We start from the raw sequence: 24621 nt of genomic DNA, 5'->3' as shown, positions 1-24621 counted from the left end.
AGGTATTGGAGGGGCTGAACTGTCTGGGTCTGTTTTCCCAGGAGCGAAGGAGGCTGAGGGGTGATCTTATTCTAATTCATAAATTCATTAATAAATAACAGCATTTAGCACATTTGGATGTGTTAAACACAATAGGAAAGATGGGCCAAATGTGGGTACTCATGTAGACAACTAGGTTTGTATGGACAAGCTGGGTCTGTATTGTATGACCGTGACTTTCCCCATCCCTGAGTCTTACACACAAAGGCTGTTGAATCCGCTTCCACTGTGCTTTCAGGCTGCATCCCCAGGCAGCACAAGATGCCACACAAATCCTGCACAACTACTTCTCACCCTGCTCCACCAACTCTCTTTCCCTGCCTTCACTCCACCTGAGACTCCCTCATTCTGCTCTTGTCCAATAAGCAGCCAGAGACGACACAGGTTTAAGGTGCTAGGAAGTAGGTACAGAGGAGATGTCAGGGGTAAGTTTTTTACGCAGACTGGTAAGTGCGTGGAATGGGCTGCCGGCAACGGTGGTGGAGGCGGATACGATAGGGCCTTTAAAGAGGCTCCTGGAGCTTAGAAAAATAGAGGGCTATGGGTAACCTGAAGTAATTTCTAAGGTAAGTACATGTCCGGCACAGCTTTCTGTGTTTCTCACCCCACCTTCTGTTACCAATTCGTTCACAGCACAACTCACCCCCTGCCTGCACAAAGATTTTCAATCACTGCTTGCATCGTCGTTTTAAGAAGCCCCCATCCCCACTATGTTTACAGCCCTTTTAAGCAGGTTCACACAAAGCATAGAGCACTTTTAAGCAGATCGCATATGGTATATTTACCAAATAGGCTGATAGGTTCTTGATTAATCAGGGAGTCAAAGGTTACGGGGAGAAGGCAAGGGAATGGGGTTGAGAGGGATAATAAATTTTCCATGATGGAATGGTAGAACTGGTTTGAAGGGCCGAATGTCCACATTCGGCTCCGATGTATTTCCATGGTATACATAGTCCTTTTAAACCGGTCCCCACAATGTACAAAGCCCTTTTAAGCCAGTCTCCACAATACATAACCCTTTTAAGCGGTCCCCACTGTATATAACCCTTTTAAACCGGTTCCATTGGACGATAGCACGACAGGTTGTCATGGAGACGGACAACACACCGCTTCAATTTCCTTTGTTAAATGCCGAGTGTTTGCTTAAATCAGCTGATACTGGCTGCCGGTGGGCCCCACAGCCCTCCGCAGCTCGCCTGAGCACCCCGCCCACACCCTCCACCCTCCTTACCTGATCTCTGCCTCTGCCTCTTCCTCCAGTGCCAGACCACCAGCAGCGTGACAACATGTCCCACTACCACCAAAGAGGGCAAGAGCCGGCCTGTCGAACCGTGAGGCATGGGAGGATGTGTTACAGCCCGGAGAGGATCAGACTAGAGCGGCGGATCACTGGTCACCGGCAGGAGGAGTGGAGACTGCAGAGGAACTACGGGCCCTGCCCAGTGTCTGCAATGCAGCAAAGTCACCGACCCACACACGAAGGCAGTAGATCCAGGATAACCCAGGACACAGAGCACGGGAGAGACTGGCTGGCGACAGTGCCAAACCAAACACAGCACAATGTCAGCCTGAAGCCAGAGAGTGCGCTATCGACTCAAACCATCGCACACACCCCACACCCTCCGGCCAGCTCGATCTCTATCTGTCTCTCGGGCTCTTCCCCTCTGCAATTGTCCCGACGTCTACTACAGACTCTCCCTCTCCCTGAACTATCTATCCCTCCCTTTCTCTCTCTCTCCCCACTACCCCTACCTGAACTATCTATCTAACTCTCCCTCTCTTTCTCTCTCTCCCCACTACCCCTCCCTGAACTATCTCTCCCTTTTTCTCTCTCTCTCCCCCCACTACCCCTCCCTGTCCCGTCTCTCTCCTTTTCTCATCCTTTCCTTTTGTCCCCTCACCCCGACCTCTCCTCGCTACCTCGCTCTCCCAACCCCCTCCCTTTGGTCAACTTTCCTGCTGCTCCGTTTCACGGAGTTTATTGTGCTCGCTTTCCCTCACTCACACGCAGATCACAACCTGTTTTCATTACAGGTGTCACCTTTTCAGAGTAACCTATTCTTCCAAACCAGCACAGACGCCAGTAGTTCCCTGGCACCCAGCCAGAGGAGACGAGGAGGAGGCGACACGAGTATTTTAGGATAAGTTGCACTTTAGTTGCTGCCAGTAAATTCAAAACAGATGCCAACCCCACTCCATTTAAAACGAGAAAAGTATAGCCATCGCGTCAAGGTCATGGATACACCTACCAGGAATTAGCTTCATTCACCTCGACGCCTACAAGCCACAGATGTGGAGGCAGTAGGAAGGGACGAAGGAGGCAAAGAGCCGGAGAAAGAGAGGGGTACACAACTGCGGCTCCAATACGGGACAGAAGACCACAGACAGGAGCTGTGTTGTCCCCTGCGAGGGGCAGTGGTTATAAATACCCTCTGATTAAAGTCTGTACACATGAGAGCTCTGCTCAAGGACTTGGCAACACACTGACACTGAATCTGGCTGGAGTGAGCAGACAAGACACAGTAAGCCCCAAACACCAACCCCTCACACTCCACCGCACAACTCGCTCACACTCACCCCGACACACCGATACCTCACACTCACCCCGACACACTGATACATTCCTGAACTACTCAGACCCTTCAGCCCATCATAAGTGTGTGATAACCATTAAACTAACTCTCCTCTGCCCATACATGATCCACATTCTCTACACAAGATATCATGGTACTATCTGTTCAGAACATTCCAGGCACCCACCACTCACTGTGTAAGAAGACTTGCCCTGAACCTCTCCTTTGAAATTAACCCCTCTGACACAATCGTTGATGGTGTGTAGGATCAGTACAGCAATGTCAGACCAATTGGCCTTACAACAGTTGTGGAAAATGACTCACATCATATACTCTGTGCATGATTAGGCAGAGCCCTTAACTGCATATGATTACACAGACACCTGTCTGCATACAGTTACACAGAACCCTCTCTGCATAGAAATACACGGATCCCTGTCTGTGCAGTTACGTGGGCGCTCTCTGTGTACGACTACTTGGACCCCAAATTACCCATGACCTTACAGGTCACACTCAGTGCACAACTCATGACTTCAACTCAATGTATGGTTAAGCAAGCCCTTGTCTGCATAAGGATACGTGGGCTACATTCTGTGTATGGCTGCACAGACAGCAGTCTGGACATGATGACACACTCCCCCGCTCTGTGTACGATTCACAACTTCCACTCTGCGTACGGTTATATGGGCCCAGATATGCCTATGACCTACATCCCCTACTCTGAGTACGGCTACATGGATCCCTGTCTGCACACGATTACGTGTGTCCCTCACTGCCAATGACTTACATCTGAGTATGGTCACAGGGAACCCTCTCTGCATGCAAACACATCACACAGTCACCTCTCATTTGATTTTACATTCCTCATGAATGCTGACGAATCGTTGTAGGCTGTGACCAAATTCATAGAGCACCACGGCACATAAGAGCGATCTTCGAGACTCATTTGGAAATGCTGGGCCCAGCCTAACCATGTAACATCTTGCTCAGTCCCACACAATATTAGAGTGTAGTTCTGGGGAGTACAGGGTGGCTGCTATCTCTCTGCACTCTCTCCAAGACTTGCAAACCTTCCCCCGAAGCCAGGCAGCTCAACTGCATACAGAAACAAGAGAAAATCTGCAGATGCTGGAAATTGAAGCAACGCACTCTAAATGCTGAAAGAACTCAGCAGACCTCGCTGCCCGGCCTGCTGAGTTCCTCTGGCATTTTGTGTGTACAGCTGTATACAGGCCTCTTACTGAGACTGATCCTATGGTTCATAAAGTTTCCCATCATAGAGACGTTCGAGGGGGTTTAGATAGGTACAGGGATGTACAGAGGCATATGGACATAGTGTAGGCAGAAGGGATTAGTTTAGGTCGGTCCTCTGGGACCTTGTGTGTCTCTTTCTGCACCTCTTGCCCTGTCCTGCGCCTGAGTGAGCAGTGCATATCTCCCCCTCCGCCCTGTTCCTGTATCATCTCTCCTCAGTCTCCCTGCGATACTTCCCTATTCCTCAATGTCAAACAGCCACCTGTTCACCCATTTTTTATTTAATTAAGTTTCCGGATCTGGGTGTCACTGGTAACACCCACGTTTTCTACTCTGGTTGGCTGGGTGTCTCACCCAATGACTCCATGGGAGGGTGTGAAGTGACAGACTGGATCTCCACCCCAATGGCACAGTTAGCAGGAACTCTCCGAATGGTTTTTCTGTCCTTTGCACTTGTTGTTCAAAATAAAATTATTATCCATGTACATACATATCACCATATACAACCCTGAGATTCATTTTGATGCAGGCAATCACAGTAGAACAAAGATTCAACAGAATCAATGAAAAACGATCAATGTACAAAAGGCAAACTGCAAATTCAAAAATAAATATATCATCATTATTACAGACAGATCATCCTCATTATTAGATCAAAACCCCTATAAATACCCTGAAAGCAGGCGTGTCCACGCTCCAGTACACGGACAGGCTCAGCTTCCCATCAGTCTCCAGACTGAGGCCAACTAGGGACCACCAGCACTCGAAGACTTTCTCTCCAAAACACTAGACACCGATCACGGTGGTGTGTCCCGCACACACCTCACATACATGCACATTGATATGCACACTACCATGATAGGTGTACACACAGATTGAAAAGCCCACCAATCAGACTGTGTATGTAGGCAGCAGGTACGCGATTCCACCCCGCAACACGCACACAGGACACACACAAAAATCCTGTGATCACCTTCTCCTCTAACTCCACACTCCGCCCACCCCCCACACTGACCAAACCACCAGCAGCTCATAGCTTGGAGCAGGCTTCCACATATGGTTCATGGGGGGGTGGGGAACAGAAAGTGTGAAGGGGGGTTCAAGGAAAAGAAATGGAGGTTAGCGATCAGTAGAAGGGAGAGAAAGGGGGGAGAGGTGGGGGGAGTGAGGGGGAGAGGGAGGGGGAGAGGGAGGGGGAGAGGGAGGGGGGAGGGGGAGTGGAGAAGGGTGGAGAGGATTGAGGGGGAGAAGGGGGAAATGGAGAGGGGGAGAGAGAGGGGGGAGAATGGAGAGGTAGGTGAGCACATCACATGCACAGTGGGGATGGGGCAACATGCAGTCAGGGTCAGTGCTAACCTGGCAGAGTCCTGTCGAGCCTCGGCCCCAGCGGGGACCCTCTCTCTCTCAGATGGTTGAGTGGCCGATATTCCTGGCTGTCATGCCGGGCGGAGGAGGAGGAGGAGGAGGAGGAGGAGGAGGAGGAGGGAGTTGACTGAGTGCGTACCAGGCTGAGGGAGGCAGCAGGCCTGGTGAGGCTGTTACGGGATGCAGGCTGGTGCGGGAGGTGGGGTCCCAGCATCCGGCCTCGGGGCCTGGCCCTGGGTGTGGGCTGCAGGGGAGCTGGTATGACGTGAGGTGGGAGGTGGAGGTATTGCTGTAGGAAGACCAGGCCCTGCTCAGTCAGGTACCAGTAGTGATGCCTCCAGGTGAAGGTCTCGCGGACCAGGCCGCGGGAACGCAGGGAGCCCAGTGCACGTAGCACCTGCAGGTTGGAGGCACCATGCACCTCGGGGTGCTGAGAGTGAGGGCAGCGGGTGTCCTGGGCCACCAGCACCCCGTCCCTCAGTAGCACCTCATAGATAGCCCTCAGCTGGGGCAGGGGCATCAACATGCCTGCAACCATGGTGTGGGGCAGGCTGTGGATCAGCCGGGGTCTGGAGGGGGAGAGTCAGGGTCAGTGGAGGGCTCAGGGGAACCAGCCTAGCAGTGACTGACCAGCTGGGACTGGGCTATGGGGACTGAGCTGTGGAGGCAGGGAATGGACACAGCAGACACCTTGGGGCTCTGTTTAGTTCACGCCGGCTGGCTGAGGCACTGAATGAGCAGCAGGAAGAGCAGGAAAGCGGCCGCACGCTGACAGCTCAGCTCTGTGTCTGGAGATTGGCCAGGCGGTGAATCAGGATCTGAGGAAATGTCGTCACAGAGACAGAGACAAGCCCAGCAGTGGGAGCAGGAGGCTGGCCAGGAGCCAAAATCACTGCTGGCTGTGTGGGAGGGAGCGATGTGCCCTCAAGTCTGTCAGCTGGGACACCACCCTTTCCCCAGATGCATCCCTGATACATGACACTACCCCTCCCCACTGAAACACGCACCCCAGCTGCACTTAGTACTCGCTCAAAGACACACAAACATACCCCAGATTCCCTCCGAGCCCCCAGGACAGAGAGCACCTATAAAAGGTGGTGTGCACGGGAGCAGCATGCTCTGCTCCTGATTTAACACTGGTATTTCAGAGTCCAGAATAGTCCTGTCATTGTGGGAATTGTAACTCGAACCAGAGTAATAAATCCATACCCTCCCTCAGCAATGTCACCCTGGGTAAGGCTCCCAACACTCCCCAACATAATCGCAGTGACACCTCCCCCACACAGACAACACTGTACTCCCTCAACATCCAACAGCACCCAACTCACCACTGAACACCACTTGCCACCCAGCAGCACCCAATCAAACCCACCACACCCCACCCTACAAAACACAGCACCCCAACACACTACAGACCCCACCCACCCAGCTCATTGTCATCATCAGTGACCGGGTGCCGAGCAGGTCTGTGAGGGGCTCAGTGACCACCCCCCCCCCCGAGGAACAGGGTGGGGGGGGGGAGAATGAGGTTCCGGAGGGATGGGCACAGGGAGGGAGAGGAGCAACAGCAGAATAACCCTTAGGTAGGAGACAGCTAGAACTCTGTTCACTCACTCCTTCCCTGCATTAGCCCAGACAACCAGGCTGAAGAATGCCCCGGTCCCACCACTGCTGACAACCTCCCAAACCCCGAACCCACCTGAACATCTAAACCCTTCAATTATTGTCACTTCAAACTCAGGCTGACTGACACTCTGCACCATGCTCCATCACAGGCCTGACACTGCATTTATTGTATCAAAGGCCCTTTGGCCCAACTGTTCAATGCCGACCAACATTCTCATCTAACCTAGTCCCGTTCCATAAGACATAGGAGCAGAATCTGGCCATTTGGCCCATTGAGTCCGCTTCACCATTCAATCGTGGCTGATCCTTTTTTCCCCTCCTCAGCCCCACTCCCCAGCCTTCTCCCCGTAACCTTTGAGGCCGTGTCCAATCAACAATCTTTCAACGTCTGCCTTAAATACACCCAATGACCTGGCCTCCACAGCTGCCTATGGTAATAAATTCCACAAACTTGCCACCCTCTGGCTAAACAAATTTCTCTGCATCTCTGTTTTAAATGAATGCCCCTCTATCATGAGGCTATGCTCTCTTGTCCTAGACTCCCCACCATGGGAAACATCCTTTCCACATCTACTCTGTCTAGGCCTTCCAACACTCAAAAGGTTTCAATGAGATCCCCCCCCATCCTTCTGAACTGCAGCAAGTACAGACCCAGAGTCATCAAACATACCTCGTGCAATAACCCTTTCATTCTCAGAATCATCCTTGTGAACCTCCTCTGAACACTCTCCAATGCCAGCATATCTTTTCTTCGATGAAGAGCCCAAAATTGTTCACAATACTCAAGGTGAGGCTTCACCAATGTCTTATAAAGCCTCAGCATCACATTCTTGTATTCTAGACCTCTTGAAACGAATATTAACATTGCATTTGCCTTCTTCAACACCCACTCAACCTGCAAATTAACCTTTAGGGTATTCTGCACAAGGACTCCCAAGACCCTTTGCATCTCAGATTTTTCAATTTTCTCCCCATTTAGAAATTAGTTTGCACATTTATTTCTACTACAGAAGTGCATGACCATGCATTTTCCAACATTGTATTTCATTTGCCACTATCTTGCCCATTCTCCCAATCTAACTAAGACCTTCTACAGCCTACCTGTTTCGTCAACACTACCTACCCCTCTACCAATCATTGTATCATCTGCAAACTTGGCAACAAAACCATCTATTCCATCATCTAAAGCGTAGAAGGTTGAGGGGGGACTTGATAGAGGTGTTTAAGATTATGAGGGGAATAGATAGAGTTGACGTGGATAGGCTTTTTCCGTCGAGAGTGGGGGAGCTTCAAACAAGAGGACATGAGTTGAGAGTTAAAGGGCAAAAGTTTAGGGGTAACATGAGGGGGAACTTCTTTACTCAGAGAGTGGTAGCTGTGTGGAACGAGCTTCCAGCAGAAGTGGTTGAGGCAGGTTCGATGTTGTCATTTAAAGTTAAATTGGATAGCTATATGGACAGGAAAGGAATGAAGGGTTATGGGTTGAGTGCAGGTCGGTGGGACGAGGTGAGAGTAAGAGTTCGTCACGGACCAGAAGGGCCGAGATGGCCTGTTATATGGTTATATGGTTAAATCATTGATATACAGCATAAAAAGAAGCGGTCCCAACACTGATCCTTGTGGAATTCCACTAGTCACTAGCGGCCAACCAGAAAGGGATCCTTTTATTCCCACTCGCTGCCTCCTACCAATCAGTCAATGCTCTAACCATGCCAGTATCTTTTCTGTAATGCCATGGGCTCTTAAACTGGTAAGCAGTCTCATGTGTGGCACCCTGTCAAAGGCCTTCCTATCTGACTTACACCCATTCCCACCCAACCTCGTCCCATTCCCATCTAAAGCAACACACGCGAAATGCTGGAGGAACTCAGTAGGTCAGGCAGCATCTATGGAAAAGGGTAAACATTCAATGCTTTTGGTCGAGCACTTTCTTTAGGACCTTTTCCATTCCCATCCAACCTAGTCCTACTTGCCTGTGTTTAGCTGATATCATAAGACCGTAAGACACAGGAGCAGAATTAAGACACTCAGCCTGTCAAGTCTCCTCTGCCATTCCATCATGGCTGATTTATTATCCCTGTCAGCCCCATTCAGCAGCCTTCTCCCCATAACCTTTAAGAACCCATCACTTTAAATATTCCCAATAATTTGGCCTCCACGGCTGCCTATGGTCATGAATTCCACTAGCCTCTGGCTGAAGACGTTCCTCATGTCTGTTCAAAATGGATGTACCTTCTTTCTGAGACCCTGCCCACTGGTCTTCCACAGTGAAGACTGATGTAAAATGCTTCTTAACTTCATCTATCATTTCTTTGTCCCCCATTCATCTACTCTTAATCATCCCCTCAAAACTAAATAAGCTTGAAGACCTTGACCTCAATACCTCCTTGTGCAGTTTGATCTTCAATTTCCTCACTTCCGCAACAACAACCTCTTACTCAGCGTCAGAAAGACCAAGGAGCTGATTACTGACTTCATGAGGAGGAAACCATTCACCCATGAGCTGGTCCCATTGGGGAATCAGAGGTGGAGAGGGTCGGCAACTATAAATCCCCTGGTGTTATCATTTCAGACCACCTGTCCTGGGCCTGGCTCGCAAGTGCAATTATGAAGAAAGCACGGTAGCACCTCTACTTCCATAGAAGTTTGCGAAGATTCACACGACATCTAAAACTTTGACAAATGTCTATAGATGTGTGGTGGAAAGTATATTGACTGACTGTATCACAGCCTTGTATGGAAACATCAATGCCCTTCAACAGAAAATGCAACAAAAATGTAATGGATACAGCCAATCAATCATGGGTGGAGCCCTCCCTACATCTACAGGGAGTGCTGCCGCAGGAAGACAGCATCCATCATCAGGAACGCCTACCACCCAGGCCATGCTCTCCTATTGCTGCTGCCATCAGGAAGAAAGTAGAGGACCCGTATCACCAGGGGGAAATGGGATAGGAGAGGGGAAGGGAAGAGATGGTGAGGGAGAGAGAGTAATAAGATGGGAGAGGGGGAAATGGGATAGGAGATGGGGAGGGAAGAAATGGGGTGGGATAGGGAGTAACAGGGTGGGAGGGAGAAAGGAGGAAATGGGGTGGGATAGGGAGAAACAGCGTGGGAGAAAGGAAGGGAGGAGATGGGGTGGGAGAGGGGAAAATGGGATGGGAGGGGGAAGCTTAGGAAGTCAGATGGGATGGGGGAAATGGGGTTGGGGGAAAACTGGAGAAGAGGAAAATGGAGTGGGAGAGGAAGAAAAGGGGGAATAGGGTAAGAGAGGGAGGAAGGGGCAAACATGGTGGGAGCAGAAAAGGGGAAACAGGACAAAAGGGTAGAACTGAATGGAAGAGGGGGAAGACAGGAAATGGAGTGATAGAAGGAGAAATGGAGGCAATGGGATGGGAGAGAGAAATGGAAAGGGAGTTGGGGAAGGGGGAGGCAGTTGAGGTAAGAGGAGGGGGTTGGGGAAGGGGAGGGAGATAGGGAAAGGGGGAAACAAGGTGGGAGAGAAAGGGGGAAATGGGTGGTTGCAGGGGAAGTGTGTGGGTGGGGAGAAAGGGGCCGGGGGGGGGACGCATGGGAGCAGTGGAAAGAGAGGAAATTAGGTGGGCTGGAAGTGGGAAATGGGGTGTGAGAAGGGAAAGAGAAAATGATGAGAGAGGAGTGAAGGGGGAACAGTGGGATGGGGAAGGGGTCTGGAGAGGGGGGAATGGGGTGGGAGAGGGGGAAGGGGGAAACAGAGTGGGAGGAGGGAAATGGGAAGAAAGTAGGGGAGACGATCGGAGATGGGGCAAGTGAGTAAATCATGTGGGAGAGGGAGTTATGGGGTTGGGGAAATAGGAAGGGAGGTGACAAACAGGGTGGGAGAGGGTGAAACGGGGAGGGAAAGGGTGAAACAGGGAAGGAAGGGGAAATGGGGGGATTAGGTGGAAAGGGGGAAAGTGTGGTGGCAGAGGGAAGGGAATGTAGGGGAAACGGAGGAAAATGACATGGGAGAGGACTGAAGTGAGGAAATCACATGGGTTGGGGGAAGTTGGGAAACGGGGTGGGAGAGGGGGAAGCAGGTCACAGAAAGGAGAAACAGGGTAGAAGAAAGGGGGAATGGGATGAAAGGAAAAGGTGTATTTGGTGGAAAAGAAGGCGGGAGATGGGGAAAGTGAGGAAACTGGGTGGGTTGGGAAAAGATGGGAAATGAGCTGGGAGAGGTGGAAATGGGGTAGAAGGGAGAAATGGGCTGGGAGAGTGGTAAGTGACCCGTGAGAGGGGTAAACAAGGTGAGAAAGGATGAAGGATAGAAGAGGGTGAAACGGGGTGGTAAAGGGGAACAAGATCGAAGATGGAGAATGGGATAAGAGATGGTGAACAGGATTTGAGAGGGGTAACAGGATGTGAGAGCGGGTAAGGAAGAAATAGAATGGGAGAGGGGGAAGGAAGAATGGGCTAGGAGAGTGGGAAAGGGGAGAGGAGGGGAAAGAAGAATGGATGGGAGGGGAAATGGGGTGGGAGGGGGAAAGAGAGGGGGAAGGGGGTAGGAGGGAGAAATGGGGTGGGAGAGGGGGAAAGGGAGTAGGAAGGGGAAATGGAGTGGGAGAGGGGGAAGTGGGGTGGGTGAGGGGAAAGACCATAAGATACAGGAACAGAATTAGGCCATTCACACCATCGAGTCTGCTCCCCCATTTCATCGTGGCTGTTCCCGGATCCCATACAACCCCATACACCTACCCTCTCACCATAAGATATAGGAGCAGAAGTAGGCCATTTGGCCCATTGAATCTGCCATTCCATCATGGGATGATCCAAGTCTTCCAGTCATCCCCACTCCCCTGGTTTCTCCCCATACCCTTTGATGCCCTGGCTATTCAAGAACCTCTCTATCTCTGCCTTAAATGCACCCAATGACTTGGCCTCCACAGCCACTCGTGGCAACAAATTCCACAAATTTACCACCCTCTGACTAAAGTAATTTCTCCACATCCTCTGTTCTAAATGGACGTCCTTCAATTCTGAAATCGTGCCCACTTCTCCTAGAATCCCCTACCATGGAAAATAACATTTGCCATATCTAATCTGTTTAGGCCTTTTAACATTCAGAATGTTTCTATGAGATCTCCCCTCATTCTCCTGAACTCCAGGGAATACAGCCCAAGAGCTGCCAGACATTCCTCAGAAGGTAACCCTTTCATTCCTGGAATCATTCTTGTGAATCTTCTCTGAACCCTCTCCAATGTCTGTATATCCTTTCTAAAATAAGGAGCCCAAAACGGCACACAATGCTCCAAGCGTGGTCTCACAAGTGCCTTATAGAGCTTCAACATCACATCCCTGCTGCTATACTCTATTCCTCTAGAAATGAGTGCCAACATTGCATTCGCCTTCTTCATCATCGACTCAACCTGGAGGTTAACCTTTAAGGTATCCTGCACAAGGACTCCCAAGTCCCTTTGCATCTCTGCATTTTGAATTCATTCCCCATCTAAAATAATAGTCTGCCCATTTATTTTTTCCACCAAAGTGCATGACCACACACTTTCCAACATTGTATTTCATTTGCCACTTCTTTGCCCATTCTCCTAAACTATCTAAGTCTCTCTGCAGGCTCTATGTTTCCTTAACACCACCCGCTCCGCCACCTATCTTTGTATCATTGGCATATTTAGCCACAAATCCATTAATACTGTAGTCCAAATCATTGACATACATCATAAAAAGCAGTGGTTCCAACACTGACCCTTGTGGAACTCCACTGGTCAGCCAGCCAGAATCGGATCCCTTTATCCCCACTCTCTGTTTTCTGCCGACCAGCCAATGCTCCACCCATGCTAGTAACTTTCCTGTAATTCCATGGGCTTTTATCTTGCTAAGCAGCCTCATGTGCAGCACCTTGTCAAAGGCCTTCTGAAAATCCAAGTACACCACATCTACCGCATCTCCTTTATCTACCCTGCTTGAAATTTCTTCAAAGAATTACAGTAGGTTTGTTAGGCAGGATTTTCCTTTCAGGAAACCATGCTGGCTTTGGCCTATCTTGTAATGTGCCTCCAGGTACTCTGTTATCTCATCCTTAACAATCAATTCCAACAACTTCCCAACCACTGATGTCAGGCTAACAGGTCTATAGTTTCCTTTCTGCTGCCTCCCACCCTTCTTAAATAGCGGCGTAACGTTTGCAATTTTCCATTCATCCAGTACAATGCCAGAATCTATCAATTCTTGAAAGATATCCCTTGATGCCATGACCGATCAGGAATCGATCAACTTCCACTTTGAATATGCTCTCAGACTTAGCCTCCAACGCAGCCTGTGACAGAGCAAGCCACAGATTCACCATTCCTTGGCTAAAACAAATTCCTCTTTACTTCTGTTCTATAAGGTCACCCCTTAATTTTGAGTCTGTGCCCTCTAGTTCTGAATACTCCACCAGAGTAACACCCTCTCCACATCCAGCTTATCTAGACCTTTCAACACTTGGGAGGTTTCAGTGAGATCCCCACACATTCTTCTAAATTCTAGTGAGTTCAGGCCCACAACTGCCAAACACTCCTCATATGTTAACCCCTTTGTTCCTGGAATCATCCTCGTGAACCTCCTCTGGACTCTCTACAATGACAACACACTCTTTCTGAGATGCAGGAACCAAAACTGTTGACAATACTTCAAGTGTGGCCTGACTAGTGCTTTATAATGCTTCAGCATTACCTTCTTGTTTTCATATTCTATGCCCCTTGAAATAAATTCAAACATTGTATTTGCCTTCTTGCCCTATGAATTAACCTGCTGGGAGTCTTGCAAAAAGTCCCTTTGCACCCCTGAGGTTTGTATTTCCTCCCCATTTAGATCATAGTCTACACTATTGTTCCTTTTAGCAAATTCCATTCTCATACATATCCCAACAGTGTATTCCATCTGCCACTTTATTGCCCACTCTTTCTATTTGTCTAAGCCCTCCTGTAATCGCATTCTTCAGCACTACCTACCATCCCCCCACCTATCTTCGTATTATCCACAAACTTTGCCACAAAGCCATCAATTCCATTATCTAAATCACTGACAAGCAGCGATTCCAATACTGACCGCTGAGGAACACCATAACCATCCAGAAAAGGCCTTTATTCCATAAGATAAGACCAAAAGACACATGAGCAGAATTAGGCCAATAGCCCATCGAGTCTGCTCCTCCATTCCATCCGTTTTTCCCCTTCTCAGCCCCAATCGCCGGCCTTCTCCCCGTAACTTATTCTTATTCTTCATTAAGATGGAGAGTGACATAGTTAATTCAGATACAAAGGTTCTGAACTTAAAGAAGGCTAACTTTGAAGGTATGAGACGTGAAGTAGCTAAGATAGACTGGCAAATGACACTTAAAGGGTTGACAGTGGATATGCAATGGCAAGCATTTAAAGATCGCATGGATGAATTACAACAATTGTTCATCCCAGTTTGGCAAAAGAATAAATCAGGGAAAGTAGTGCACCAGTGACTAACAAGGGAAATTAGGGATAGTATCAATTCCAAAGAAGAAGCATACAAATTAGCCAGAAAAAGTGGCTCACCTGAGGACTGGGAGAAATTCAAAGTCCAGCAGAGGAGGACAAAGGGCTTAATTAGGAAAGGGAAAAAAAGATTATGAGAGAAAACTGGCAGGGAACATAAAAAGTGACTGTAAAAGCTTTTATGGATATGTGAAAAGAAAAAGATTGGTTAAGATAAATGTAGGTCCCCTACAGACAGAAACAGGTGAATTGATTATGGGGAGCAACAACATGGCAGACGAATTGAATAACTACTTTGGTTCTGTCTTCACAAAGGAGGACATAAATAATCTTCCGGAAATAGGGGACAGAGGGTCCAGTGAGATGGAGGAACTGAGGGAAATACATGTTAGTAGGGAAGTGGTGTTAGGTAAATTGCAGGGATTAGAGGCAGATAAATCCCCAGGGCCAGGTGGTCTGCATCCCAGAGTGCTTAAGGAAGTAGCCCAAGAAATAGTGGATGCATTAGTGATAATTTTTCAAAACTGTTTATATTCTGGATTAGTTCCTGAGGATTGGACGGTGGCTAATGTAACCCCACTTTTTAAAAAAGGAGGGAGAGAGAAACTGGGGAATTATAGACCGGTTAGCCTGACATCGGTGGTGGGGAAAATGCTAGAGTCAGTTATCAAAGATGTGATAACAGCACATTGGAAAGCGGTGAAATCATCGGACAAAGTCAGCATGGATTTGTGAAAGGAAAATCATGACTGACGAATCTCATAGAATTTTTTGAGCATGTAACTAGTAGAGTGGATAGGGGAGAGCCAGTAGGTGCAGTATATTTGGATTTTCAAAAGGCTTTTGACAAGGTCCCACACAGGAGATTAGTGTGTGAACTTAAAGCACATGGTATTGGGGGTAAGGTATTGATGTGGTTAGAGAATTGGTTGGCAGACAGGAAGCAAAGTGTGGGAATAAATGGGACCTTTTCAGAATGGCAGGCAGTGACTAGTGGGGTACCGCAAGGCTCAGTGCTGGGACCCCAGTTGTTTACAATGTATATTAATGACTTAGATGAGGCGAATGGTATGCTGGCATTTATAGCAAGAGGATTCAAGTACAGGAGCAGGGAGGTACTACTGCAGTTGTACAAGGCCTTGGTGAGACCACACCTGGAGTATTGTGTGCAGTTTTGATCCCCTAATCTGAGGAAAGACATTCTTGCCATAGAGGGAGTACAAAGAAGGTTCACCAGATTGATTCCTGGGATAGCAGGACTTTCATATGAGGAAAGACTGGATCGACTAGGCTTATACTCTCTGGAATTTAGAAGATTGAGGGGGGATCTGATTGAAACGTATAAAATCCTAAAAGGATTGGACAGACTAGATGCAGGAAGATTGTTCCTCATGTTGGGGAAGTCCAGAACGAGGGGTCACAGTTTGAGGATAAAGGGGAAGCCTTTTAGGACCAAGATTAGGAAAAACTTCTTCACACAGAGAGTGGTGAATCTGTGGAATTCTCTGCCACAGGAAACAGTTGAGGCCAGTTTATTGGCTATATTTAAGAGGGAGTTAGATATGGCCCTTGTGGTTAAAGGGATCAGGGGGTATGGAGGGGAGGCTGGTACAGGGCTCTGAGTTGGATGATCAGCCATGATCATACTGAATGGCGGTACAGGCTCGAAGGGCCGAATGGCCTATTCCTGCTCCTATTTTCTATGTTTCTAACCTTTGATGGCACGTCCAATCAACAATTTATCAATCTCCGCCTTAAATACTCCCAATGACCTGGGCTCCACAGCTGCCTGTGGTAGCAAAATCCACAACTTCACCACCCTTTGGCTTCAGAAATTTCTCCATTTTAAATGGACGTCCTTCTATCCTGAGGCTGTGCCCTCTTGTCCCAGACTCCCCCACCATGGGAAAAGCCCTTTCCACATCTACACTGTTCAGGCCTTTCAACATTTGAAAGGTTTCAATGAGATCCACATTCATTCTTCTAAGTAAAAGCAAGTACAGACACAGAGCTGTCAAACATTCCTAGTATGATAACACTCTCATTCCCAGATACATCCTTGTGAACCACCTCTGGACCCTCTCCAATGTCAGCACATCTTTTCTCAGATGGGGAGCACAAAACAGTTCACAATACTCAAGATGAGTGCCTCAGCATTGCATCCCTGCTCTTCTATTCAAGAACTCTTGAAATGAATGCTGACATTGTATTTGTCTTCCTCACCACCAACTCAATCTGCAAGTTAACCTTTAGGGTGTTCTGCAGAAGTCCCTCTGCATCTCAGATGGCTGGATTTTTGCCCCACTTAGAAAAAAGTCCGCACACTTACTTCTACTACACAAGTGCATGACCATGCATTGTCCAACGTTGTATTTCATTTGCCACCTTCTTGCCCATTCTTCTAATCTGTCTATGTCCTTCTGCATCCTACCTGTTTCCTCAACACTACCTGCCCCTCCACCAATCTTTGTATCATTTGAAAACTTGGCAACAAAGCCACTTATTCCATCATCTAAATGAGGAAGGTGCAGGACACATGTATTCCAAAAATGAAGAAATATCAAATGGTAAAACAGTACAACCATGGCTGACAAGGGAAGTCAAAGCTGTTGTAAAAGCAAAAGAAAGGGCCGACAACAAAGCAAACATTAGTGGGAAGATAGAGGATTGAGAAGTTTTTTTAAAAAAACCTACAGAGAGCAACTAAAAGAATCATTAGAAGGGAAAGGACGAAATACGAAATAAAGCTAGCAAATAATATCAAAGTGGATAATAAATTTTTTCAAGTACGTTAAAAATCAGAGAGAAATGAGAGTGGACATAGGACTGCTAGAAAATGAGGCAAGAGAAATAATAATGGGACAAGGAAATGGTTGATGAACAAAATGAGTACTTTGCATCAATCTTCGCTGTTGAAGACACTAGCAGTATGCCTGATGTTGTAGTGTGTGAAGGAAGAGAAGCGGGTGCAGTTACTATTACAAGAGAGAAGGTGCTCAAAAAGCTGAAAGACCTACAGGGACACAAGTCACCCAGACCAGATGAAGTGCATCCTAGGGGTTCTGAAAGAGGTAACGTTAAAGATTGTGGTGGCATTAGAAATGATCATTCAGAAATCACTGGACTCTGGCATAGTTTCCTTCTGGGAAAATCCTGCCTGACAAACCTGGGATGGGAGTGTAATAAATGGGTGGGAGGGTAGTAAACAGGGTTGGAAAGGGTGGGGGGGGGGAAAGAGTGCAGGAAAGATGTGAAACAGAATGAGAGAGGAGGAAATGAGGTGGGGGGGAACAGAGTGGGAGAGGGGGGAATGGGGAGGGGAGGGAGAGGGGGAAATGGGGTGGGAGAGGTGGAAACAGGGCAGGAGAGGGGGAAGGGGAAAACAGGGTTGTAGAGGAGAGGGGGAAGGGGTTGGAGGGGGCAAGAGGGAAAGTGGAGTGTGAAAGGGGGAAGGAAGGGAATGGAGTGGGAGAAGGCAGGATACGGGGTGGGAGAGGGAGAAAAGGGGTGGGAAGGGGGAACAGGTGTGCTAGAGGGGGAAAAGGGGTGGGAGTGGGGGTGAAAGGGGTGGGAAGGGAAAAGGGAGAGAGGGTGGAAATAGAGAGGGAGAGGGAAACAGGGAGCTGGGGGGGAACATGGAGGGTTTGAGAGGGGGGAGGTGTTTGAGGGGGAGGGGTTTGAGAGGGGGAGTGGTTTGCAAAAGATCATGACCAATGCATCCATTATCTCTTCAGCAAACTCTCTCAGGACTCTGCAATGTAGCCCATCTGGTTCAGGTGACTTAAGACCCTTGAGTTTGCCTAGCACTTTTTCCTTTGTAATAGCAATATTTTTCACTCCTGCTCCCTGACATTCATGGACCTCTGGTACACTGCCAGTGTCTTGGGACAATGAAGGCAGATGCAAAGTAGCCGTTAAATTAATCTGCCAGTTCTTTGTTCCCCATTACTGCCTCACCAGCAGCATTTTCCAATAGTCCAATATCAACTCTCGCCTCTCTTTTATTCTTCATATAACTGAAAAATCTTTTGGTATCCTGCTTTATATTATTGGCTAGTCTGCCCTCATATTTCATCCTTTTCCTTCTGATAGCTTTTTTGGTTGGCTTTTGTTGGATTATAAAAGCTTCCCAATCATTCAACAAACCCACTCACTTTAGCTACCTTATATGCCCATTCCTTGGCTTTTATGTTGTCCTTATGTTCCCTTGTCAGCCATGGTTGCCTGCCCCTGGCATTCCAGAACAACTTCTTCTGTGGGACATATGTATCCTGTGTCTTGCGAACGATTCCCAGAAACTTCAGCCATCTCTGCTCTGCCGTCATTCCTGCCAGTGTCCTCCTCCCATCCACCTGGGCAAGCTCCTCTCTCATACCTCTGTTATACCCTTTATTCCAGTGCAAAACTGATACATGTGACTTATGCTTCTCCCTCTCAAATTGCAGTATGAATTCAATCATATTATGATCACTGTCTCCTTGGGGTTCCTTTACTTTAAGCTCCCTAATACTATCTGGGTTTCACATTACTGAGGCAGCGAGTGGGAATAAAAGGCTCCTTCTCTGGTTGGCTGCCAGTGACTAGTGGTGTTCTGCAGGGGTCAGTGTTGGGACCACTTCTTTTTATGCTGTATATAAATAATGTGGTGCTTGGCCAAGTGGTTCGGGCGTTGGACTAGCGATCTAAAGGTCGTGGGCTCGAGCCTCGGCTGGGGCAGCGTGTGTCCTTGAGTAAGGCACTTAACCACACAATGCTTCTGTCTACCCAGCTGAGAGTGGGACCGGCAAAAATGCTGGGGTTTAACCTCGCGGCAGACTGGCGTCCTATCTGGGCCGGTGGTGGGGGGGGTGGTGGTGGAGTCTCATACTCTCAGTCGCTTCACGCCACGGAAACAGGCATAAGCACTTGCCTGATGGGCCACAAGGCTCATGACAGACTTTAATCTTTAAAAAATAAATAATTTAGATGATGGAATAGATGGTTTGTTACCAAGTTTGCAGATGATACGAGGATTGGTGGAGGATACGAGAATGGGCAATAAAGTGGTAAATGAAATACAATGTTGGAAAATGCATGGTCAAGCCCTTTGGTAGTAGAAATAAATGTGCAGACTATTTTCTAAATGGGAAGAAAATCCAGGAATCTGAGATGCAAAGGGACTTGGGAGTCCTTGTGCAGATCACCCTGAAGGTTAACTTGCAGGTTGAGTCAGTGGTGAGGAAGGCAAGTGTCATGTTAGCATTCACTTAAAGAGGTCTGGAATACAAGAGCAAGCATGTGATGTTGAGACTTTATACTGGTGAGGTCACCTTGAGTATTGTGAACAGTTTTGGGCCCCTCGTCTTAGAAAAGATGTGCTGGCATTGGATTGGGTCCAGAGGAGGTTCACAAGTATGATTCCAGGAATGAAAGGGTTATCATTCGAGGAATGTTTGATGGCTCTGGGTCTGTACTCATTGGAATTCAGAAGGTTAAGCGGGGATCTCATTGAAAACCTTTTGAATGCTGAAAGGTCTAGCCAGAATAGATTTGGAAAGGATATTTCCCATGGTGGGAGAGTCTAGGACAAGAGGGCACAGCCTCAGGATAGAGGGGTGCCCTTTTAAAACAGAAATGCAGAGAAATTTCTTTGGCCAAAGGGTGGTGAATTTGTGGATGCAGATGTGGAGGCTAGGTCGTTGGGTGTATATAAGGCAGAGATTGATAGGTTCTTGATTGGACATGGCATCAAAGGTTACGGGGAGAAGGCCAGGGAACTGGGGTTGAGGAGGAGATTGAAAAGAAAAGCATAAACTATGATTGAATGGCAGAGCAGACTTGATGGGCCGAGTGGCTTAATTCTGCTCCTAAGTCTTATGGGGCAGGAGAGGGATGAAGTGGGCTGGGAGAGGGGAAAGGGATGGGAGAGGGGAAAGGGGTGGGACAGGGGAAATGGGATGAAATGGGGTGGGAGAGGGGAAAGGGGTGAGACGGGAAATGGGATGAAATGGGGTGGGAGGGGGAAGGGTGGGACAGGGGAAATGGGATGAAATGGGGTGGGAGAGAGGAAATAGGGAGGGAGAGGGGAAAAGGGCGTTAACAGGGTGAGCGAGTTGCTGAAGGAGTTTGAAAAGGTTGATATAATCACAATGTTGGAGAGCATTTGGACATGTTTCTGTCAGTGTCAGCCCCTTGCAGATGGGTAAGGATGCTTTTCTGCTAAAGTATTCCTTACACAAGACAGACAGATGGAGAGGGGGTGGCAGGAAGCAGTGGATGACCCCTGCTCTCCCCATCAGTGATCGCTGACCTTTCTTCTGAGGTAAACCATTGTTGGAGGAAAGTGGCTGTATTTTTATTCACTGATTCAGTACATTCCTGCGGGGTCAGAGAACACCGATCAGTGCAGCTCGGGAACAGGCCCTTTGGACTACAATATAGTGACGTGCTAACTAAATCAGTAATCACATACCAAACCTTTCTGCCGATACAATGTCCATATCCTCCTATGTTCCACACATTCATGTGCCTGTCTAACAGCCTCCTTCATCACCCCAGGAAGCCACCACTGTTGTTTGGACAAACAACCCAAGTTTATTCAACCTCTTCTTCATACCTCATGTCCTCACAACTGCTTACAAAGCTCCAGATGAGGCTGAAAAAAAGTGTTTAACAAAGCTGTATCTAAATACCCCATGCACTCCTTTTACCTTTACCATCCACAGTTCTCTCATCTTGTCATCATTACCCTTACTGAACCATGCTGTTCATTAACTCCAGTTTAAAAGACTGTCAGATATTTTACCCAGAGGCATCTGTTCCCACTGTTCTTTCACGGGGACCCTCACTTGTGCTCTTGAGTTCTGCCTCACCCCAGTTATTGAAAGGGATTAAGGTTTGTCTTGCAAAACTGGGGTGGAGTTTTGCAAGACAAACCTTAATCCCTTTCCATTACTACCTACAAAATTGTACTAGCTATTTCCAAAGTGTTCCCCACTGACACCTTAGATCTTGTCTTAGGAAATGCCACTTTCGCAAAGCAGCAAGTCCTTTCAACATCTCCATGCACCAACTCCACCATTACTTTATTTCCCATAAGTCATCGATGGACAGCCTAGTGTCATTTTATGGGCATACAATCAATATAATGTTTGTATGTAATGTATTTAAAATATTGTGTTCTTCATCTTTTCTACTGCATTGGATCAGGAGCTACAAATATGTTGTTCTCTTTCCACCTTTGTACTGGAAGGAGCATTAAAAATCTTCAGTCTTCATCTTCCAAGTGTATAGGACTAGTGGGACTAGCGACATATTGTCTTAGACTTGGATCCAATTAACAATTTCCACCTCTGAGTATCATTGCGAGTGTTCACCCGTGATGTTGGCAAGGCAGAAGAGTCACGTGTGTGCCCGCTTTGCAAAGTTACCAAGTATTGCAACAGCTGAAAGACCCATTTGGTGTGCAGGAAAACTCTACGTTACAAATAAACTATGGTGTGCAGGAAAACTCTACGTTACAAATAAACTATGACTCCTTCATCATATATACTATATATAAACATCTATATAGCCACACTTTTGCAGAGCTATTACAGTCAACATTACTGGCACATGCCCTTCAAACCAGATGCTTTAGCGTAAATAACTCAGTTACCAGAGTGGGATTTGAACTCACGTCCCTGGACTGCAGGCAGGCCCCTGTTTACTGGTCCTGGAGTAACCACCATGTTATTGGAGCCCTTAAACTGCAGTCTCCATGGCAACGGGCTCACTCCACATGGAAACATTTTCAGAGCTCACAGTGGGACAGAATGGGAATGGAACTCTATCCGAACGCCAGTTTCCCAATACACGATATTTATAACTCAGTCTGAAGGCCAGGCTGCCAGCTGCTTCCTTCTGTCAAGCACAGCAGCACCGAACCATCACTGAGTGAGGTGGGGCGAGAGGGAGACACAGAGTGATGGGGGCAAGAGGGCAGAAAGTGAGAGAGTGACAGGAGTAGCAATCAGCCTCTTGGTTCCTCAGATATCCCAGTACTCTCCGGCTCTGTCTTCAATCCTCAGCACTGTAATCTGAGACTCATCAAGGATACCTCCAAGAGGCACTGCCTCGGGAAGGTGGCGTCCATCATTAAGGACCCTCAGCATGTGGATCACGTCTCATCTTGTTGCTACCACTGGGGAGGAGGAACAGCAGACGAATGACCCACAGTCAACGATTCAGAAAGACCTTCAGGTTTCTGAATGGTGCGAGAACATTGCCTTCTGCTGAACTGCCTGTTTATTTTGTAACCCTGGAGGTTTTCACCCCAAGGCTACAGGAGACATATAAATGGGTGAACGTCAGGAGAGGGAAGGGGGAATGCCAGGTAGTGGAGAGCACCCCTGTGGCTGTCCCCCTCAACAATAGGTTTTGAGTGCTGTTGGGGGGGGTGGGGAACAGTCAACCTGGGGGAAGCAACAGTGGCCGTGCCTCTGGCGCTGAGTCTGGCCCTGTGGCTCAGAAGGGTAGGGAAACTGAAGAGGATGGCGGCAGTAATAGAGGACTCTACAGTCAGGGGGTCAGATAGGTGATTCTGTGGAGGCAAAAAGGAAACGCGGATGGCCATTTGCCTCCCAGGTGCCAGGGGAATTATAGGCCAGTTAGCCTAACCTCAGTAATTGGGAAAGTTTTGGAGTCTATTGTCAGGGTGAGGTGTCGAGGTACTTGGAGACTAATGACAAAATAAGTCAAAGTCTGCATGGTTTCTATAAAGAGAAATCTTGCTTGACAAACCTGTTACAGTTCTTCAAGGAAGTAACAAGCAGGGTAGACAAAGGAGAGGCAGTGGATGTCGTTTACTTGGCTTTTCAGAAGGCATTTGATGAGGTGCCACACAGGAGGCTGCTTAACAAGGTAAAATCCTATGGCTTAACAGGAAAGACACCAGCATGGATAGCGGAATGGCTGCTAAGCAGGAGGCAGTGAGTGGGAATAAAAGGGGCATTTTCTGGTTGGCTGCCGGTCACTAGTGGTGTTCCTCAGGGGTCAGTATTGGGACCAACGCTTTTCACATTGTTTGTCAATGATTTGGATATTGGAACTGATGGGGTTGTGGCAAAGTGTGTGGATGATTGGAAGGGGTGAGGAAGGGGTGATAGAGAGGGGAATGAGGGATGGGGATGAGGTATGGGAGACAGGTAATTGGGGATGAGGATGAAGGAGGATTGGGGAGGGTATGAGAGGGTGGCAGAGAGGGGATTGAAGGTGAAGGGTGGTGTGAGGGGGGACGGAGAGGGGAGATGGGGAGGGGGAGGGGATGGGGAGAGGGGGTGGGGGAGGGGGAGGGGGAGGGGATGGGAAGAGGGGGGATGGGGAGGGGTTGATGGGGATGAGGGATGAGGGATGAGGGGAGGATGGGGAATGAGGGGAGGATGGGGAATGAGGGATGGGGAGGGGGATGGGGAGGAGTTGATGGGGAGGGGGATAAGGGATGGGGATCAGAGGGGATGACGGGGGATGGGGATCAGAGGGGATGACGGGGGATGGGGGGATGAGGGATGGGAGATGGGGATGGAGGATTGGGGAGGGGATGAGAGGGAGGGCGGGGAGAGGGCAGGAGAGACAGAGGTGAAGGGGGAGGTTGGGAGAGGGGTTGAAGGTGGAGGGTGGTGAGAGGCAGGAACAGGAGGGTAAGAGGGGGACAGGGAGGGAATGGAGGAGGGAGGGGTGGGGGAGGGGGAGGGGATGGAGAGGGGGTGGGGGATAGGGGTGAGCGATAGGGATGGGGGATGGAGGGGAGATGGGAGGGGGGAATGGGGGTTAGGGATGGAAGGGGAATAGGGATGAAAAAGGGGATGGTGGATTGGAAAAGGGGTGAGAGGGAGGGTTGGGAGAGGGTGAAGGGGAAGGTGGGGGAGGGGTTGAAGGTGGCGGATGCTGAGGGGGAGGGAAGGGTAAGGGGGATGGGAGTGGGAACAGGGGAGGGAGGCGGAGAGAGGGGGAGAGAGGCTGATGGGGATGGGGGACGGGGAGAGGGGAGGGGGAGAAGGGGAGGGGGGATCAGAGAGGTGTAAGGGGGAGGAGTTGGGTGGATAGGGTAGAGCGGGGGTGAGAGAAATGGCGGGGAGACAATGTGGGAGAGTACGTGTCAACAAGAATGCAGAGTTTGAGTTCAGAATCAGATGTGATCGATGTGACCAGAGCTCCTTGAGGGTTTGTGCTTACCTATTGCTCTGTTCTCTGTAACTGTAACTGTGCTGCCAGGCACAGCTCTGGCAGAATTTGAGATGGTGATGAAGAGGCTTACAGGAGAG

General features: G+C 48.7%; 1 protein-coding gene across 12 annotated transcripts in view; it reads right to left on the bottom strand.

The window, feature by feature from the left end:
* plecb (plectin b) overlaps nt 1-24621 on the bottom strand; it is a 348566-nt gene that overhangs the window by 218285 nt on the left and 105660 nt on the right. For 2 of the 12 annotated variants that reach the window (XM_063044745.1, XM_063044746.1), the window contains exon 1: nt 5223-5961. The exons of 8 other annotated variants lie outside the window; for them this stretch is intronic. In XM_063044745.1, coding sequence (XP_062900815.1) covers nt 5223-5769 — 547 coding nt within the window. In that variant the 5' untranslated portion in view covers nt 5770-5961. Of the gene's footprint in view, nt 1-1270; nt 1724-5222; nt 5962-24621 lie in introns of those variants that run through there. 2 more of the 12 variants (XM_063044750.1, XM_063044752.1) reach the window with 1 other exon arrangement.

This window comes from Mobula hypostoma, chromosome 3, assembly GCF_963921235.1.
Source record: "Mobula hypostoma chromosome 3, sMobHyp1.1, whole genome shotgun sequence".
In the NCBI taxonomy this organism is placed as follows: domain Eukaryota; kingdom Metazoa; phylum Chordata; class Chondrichthyes; order Myliobatiformes; family Myliobatidae; genus Mobula; species Mobula hypostoma.
This window is presented reverse-complemented; position numbering and strand designations above follow the sequence as displayed.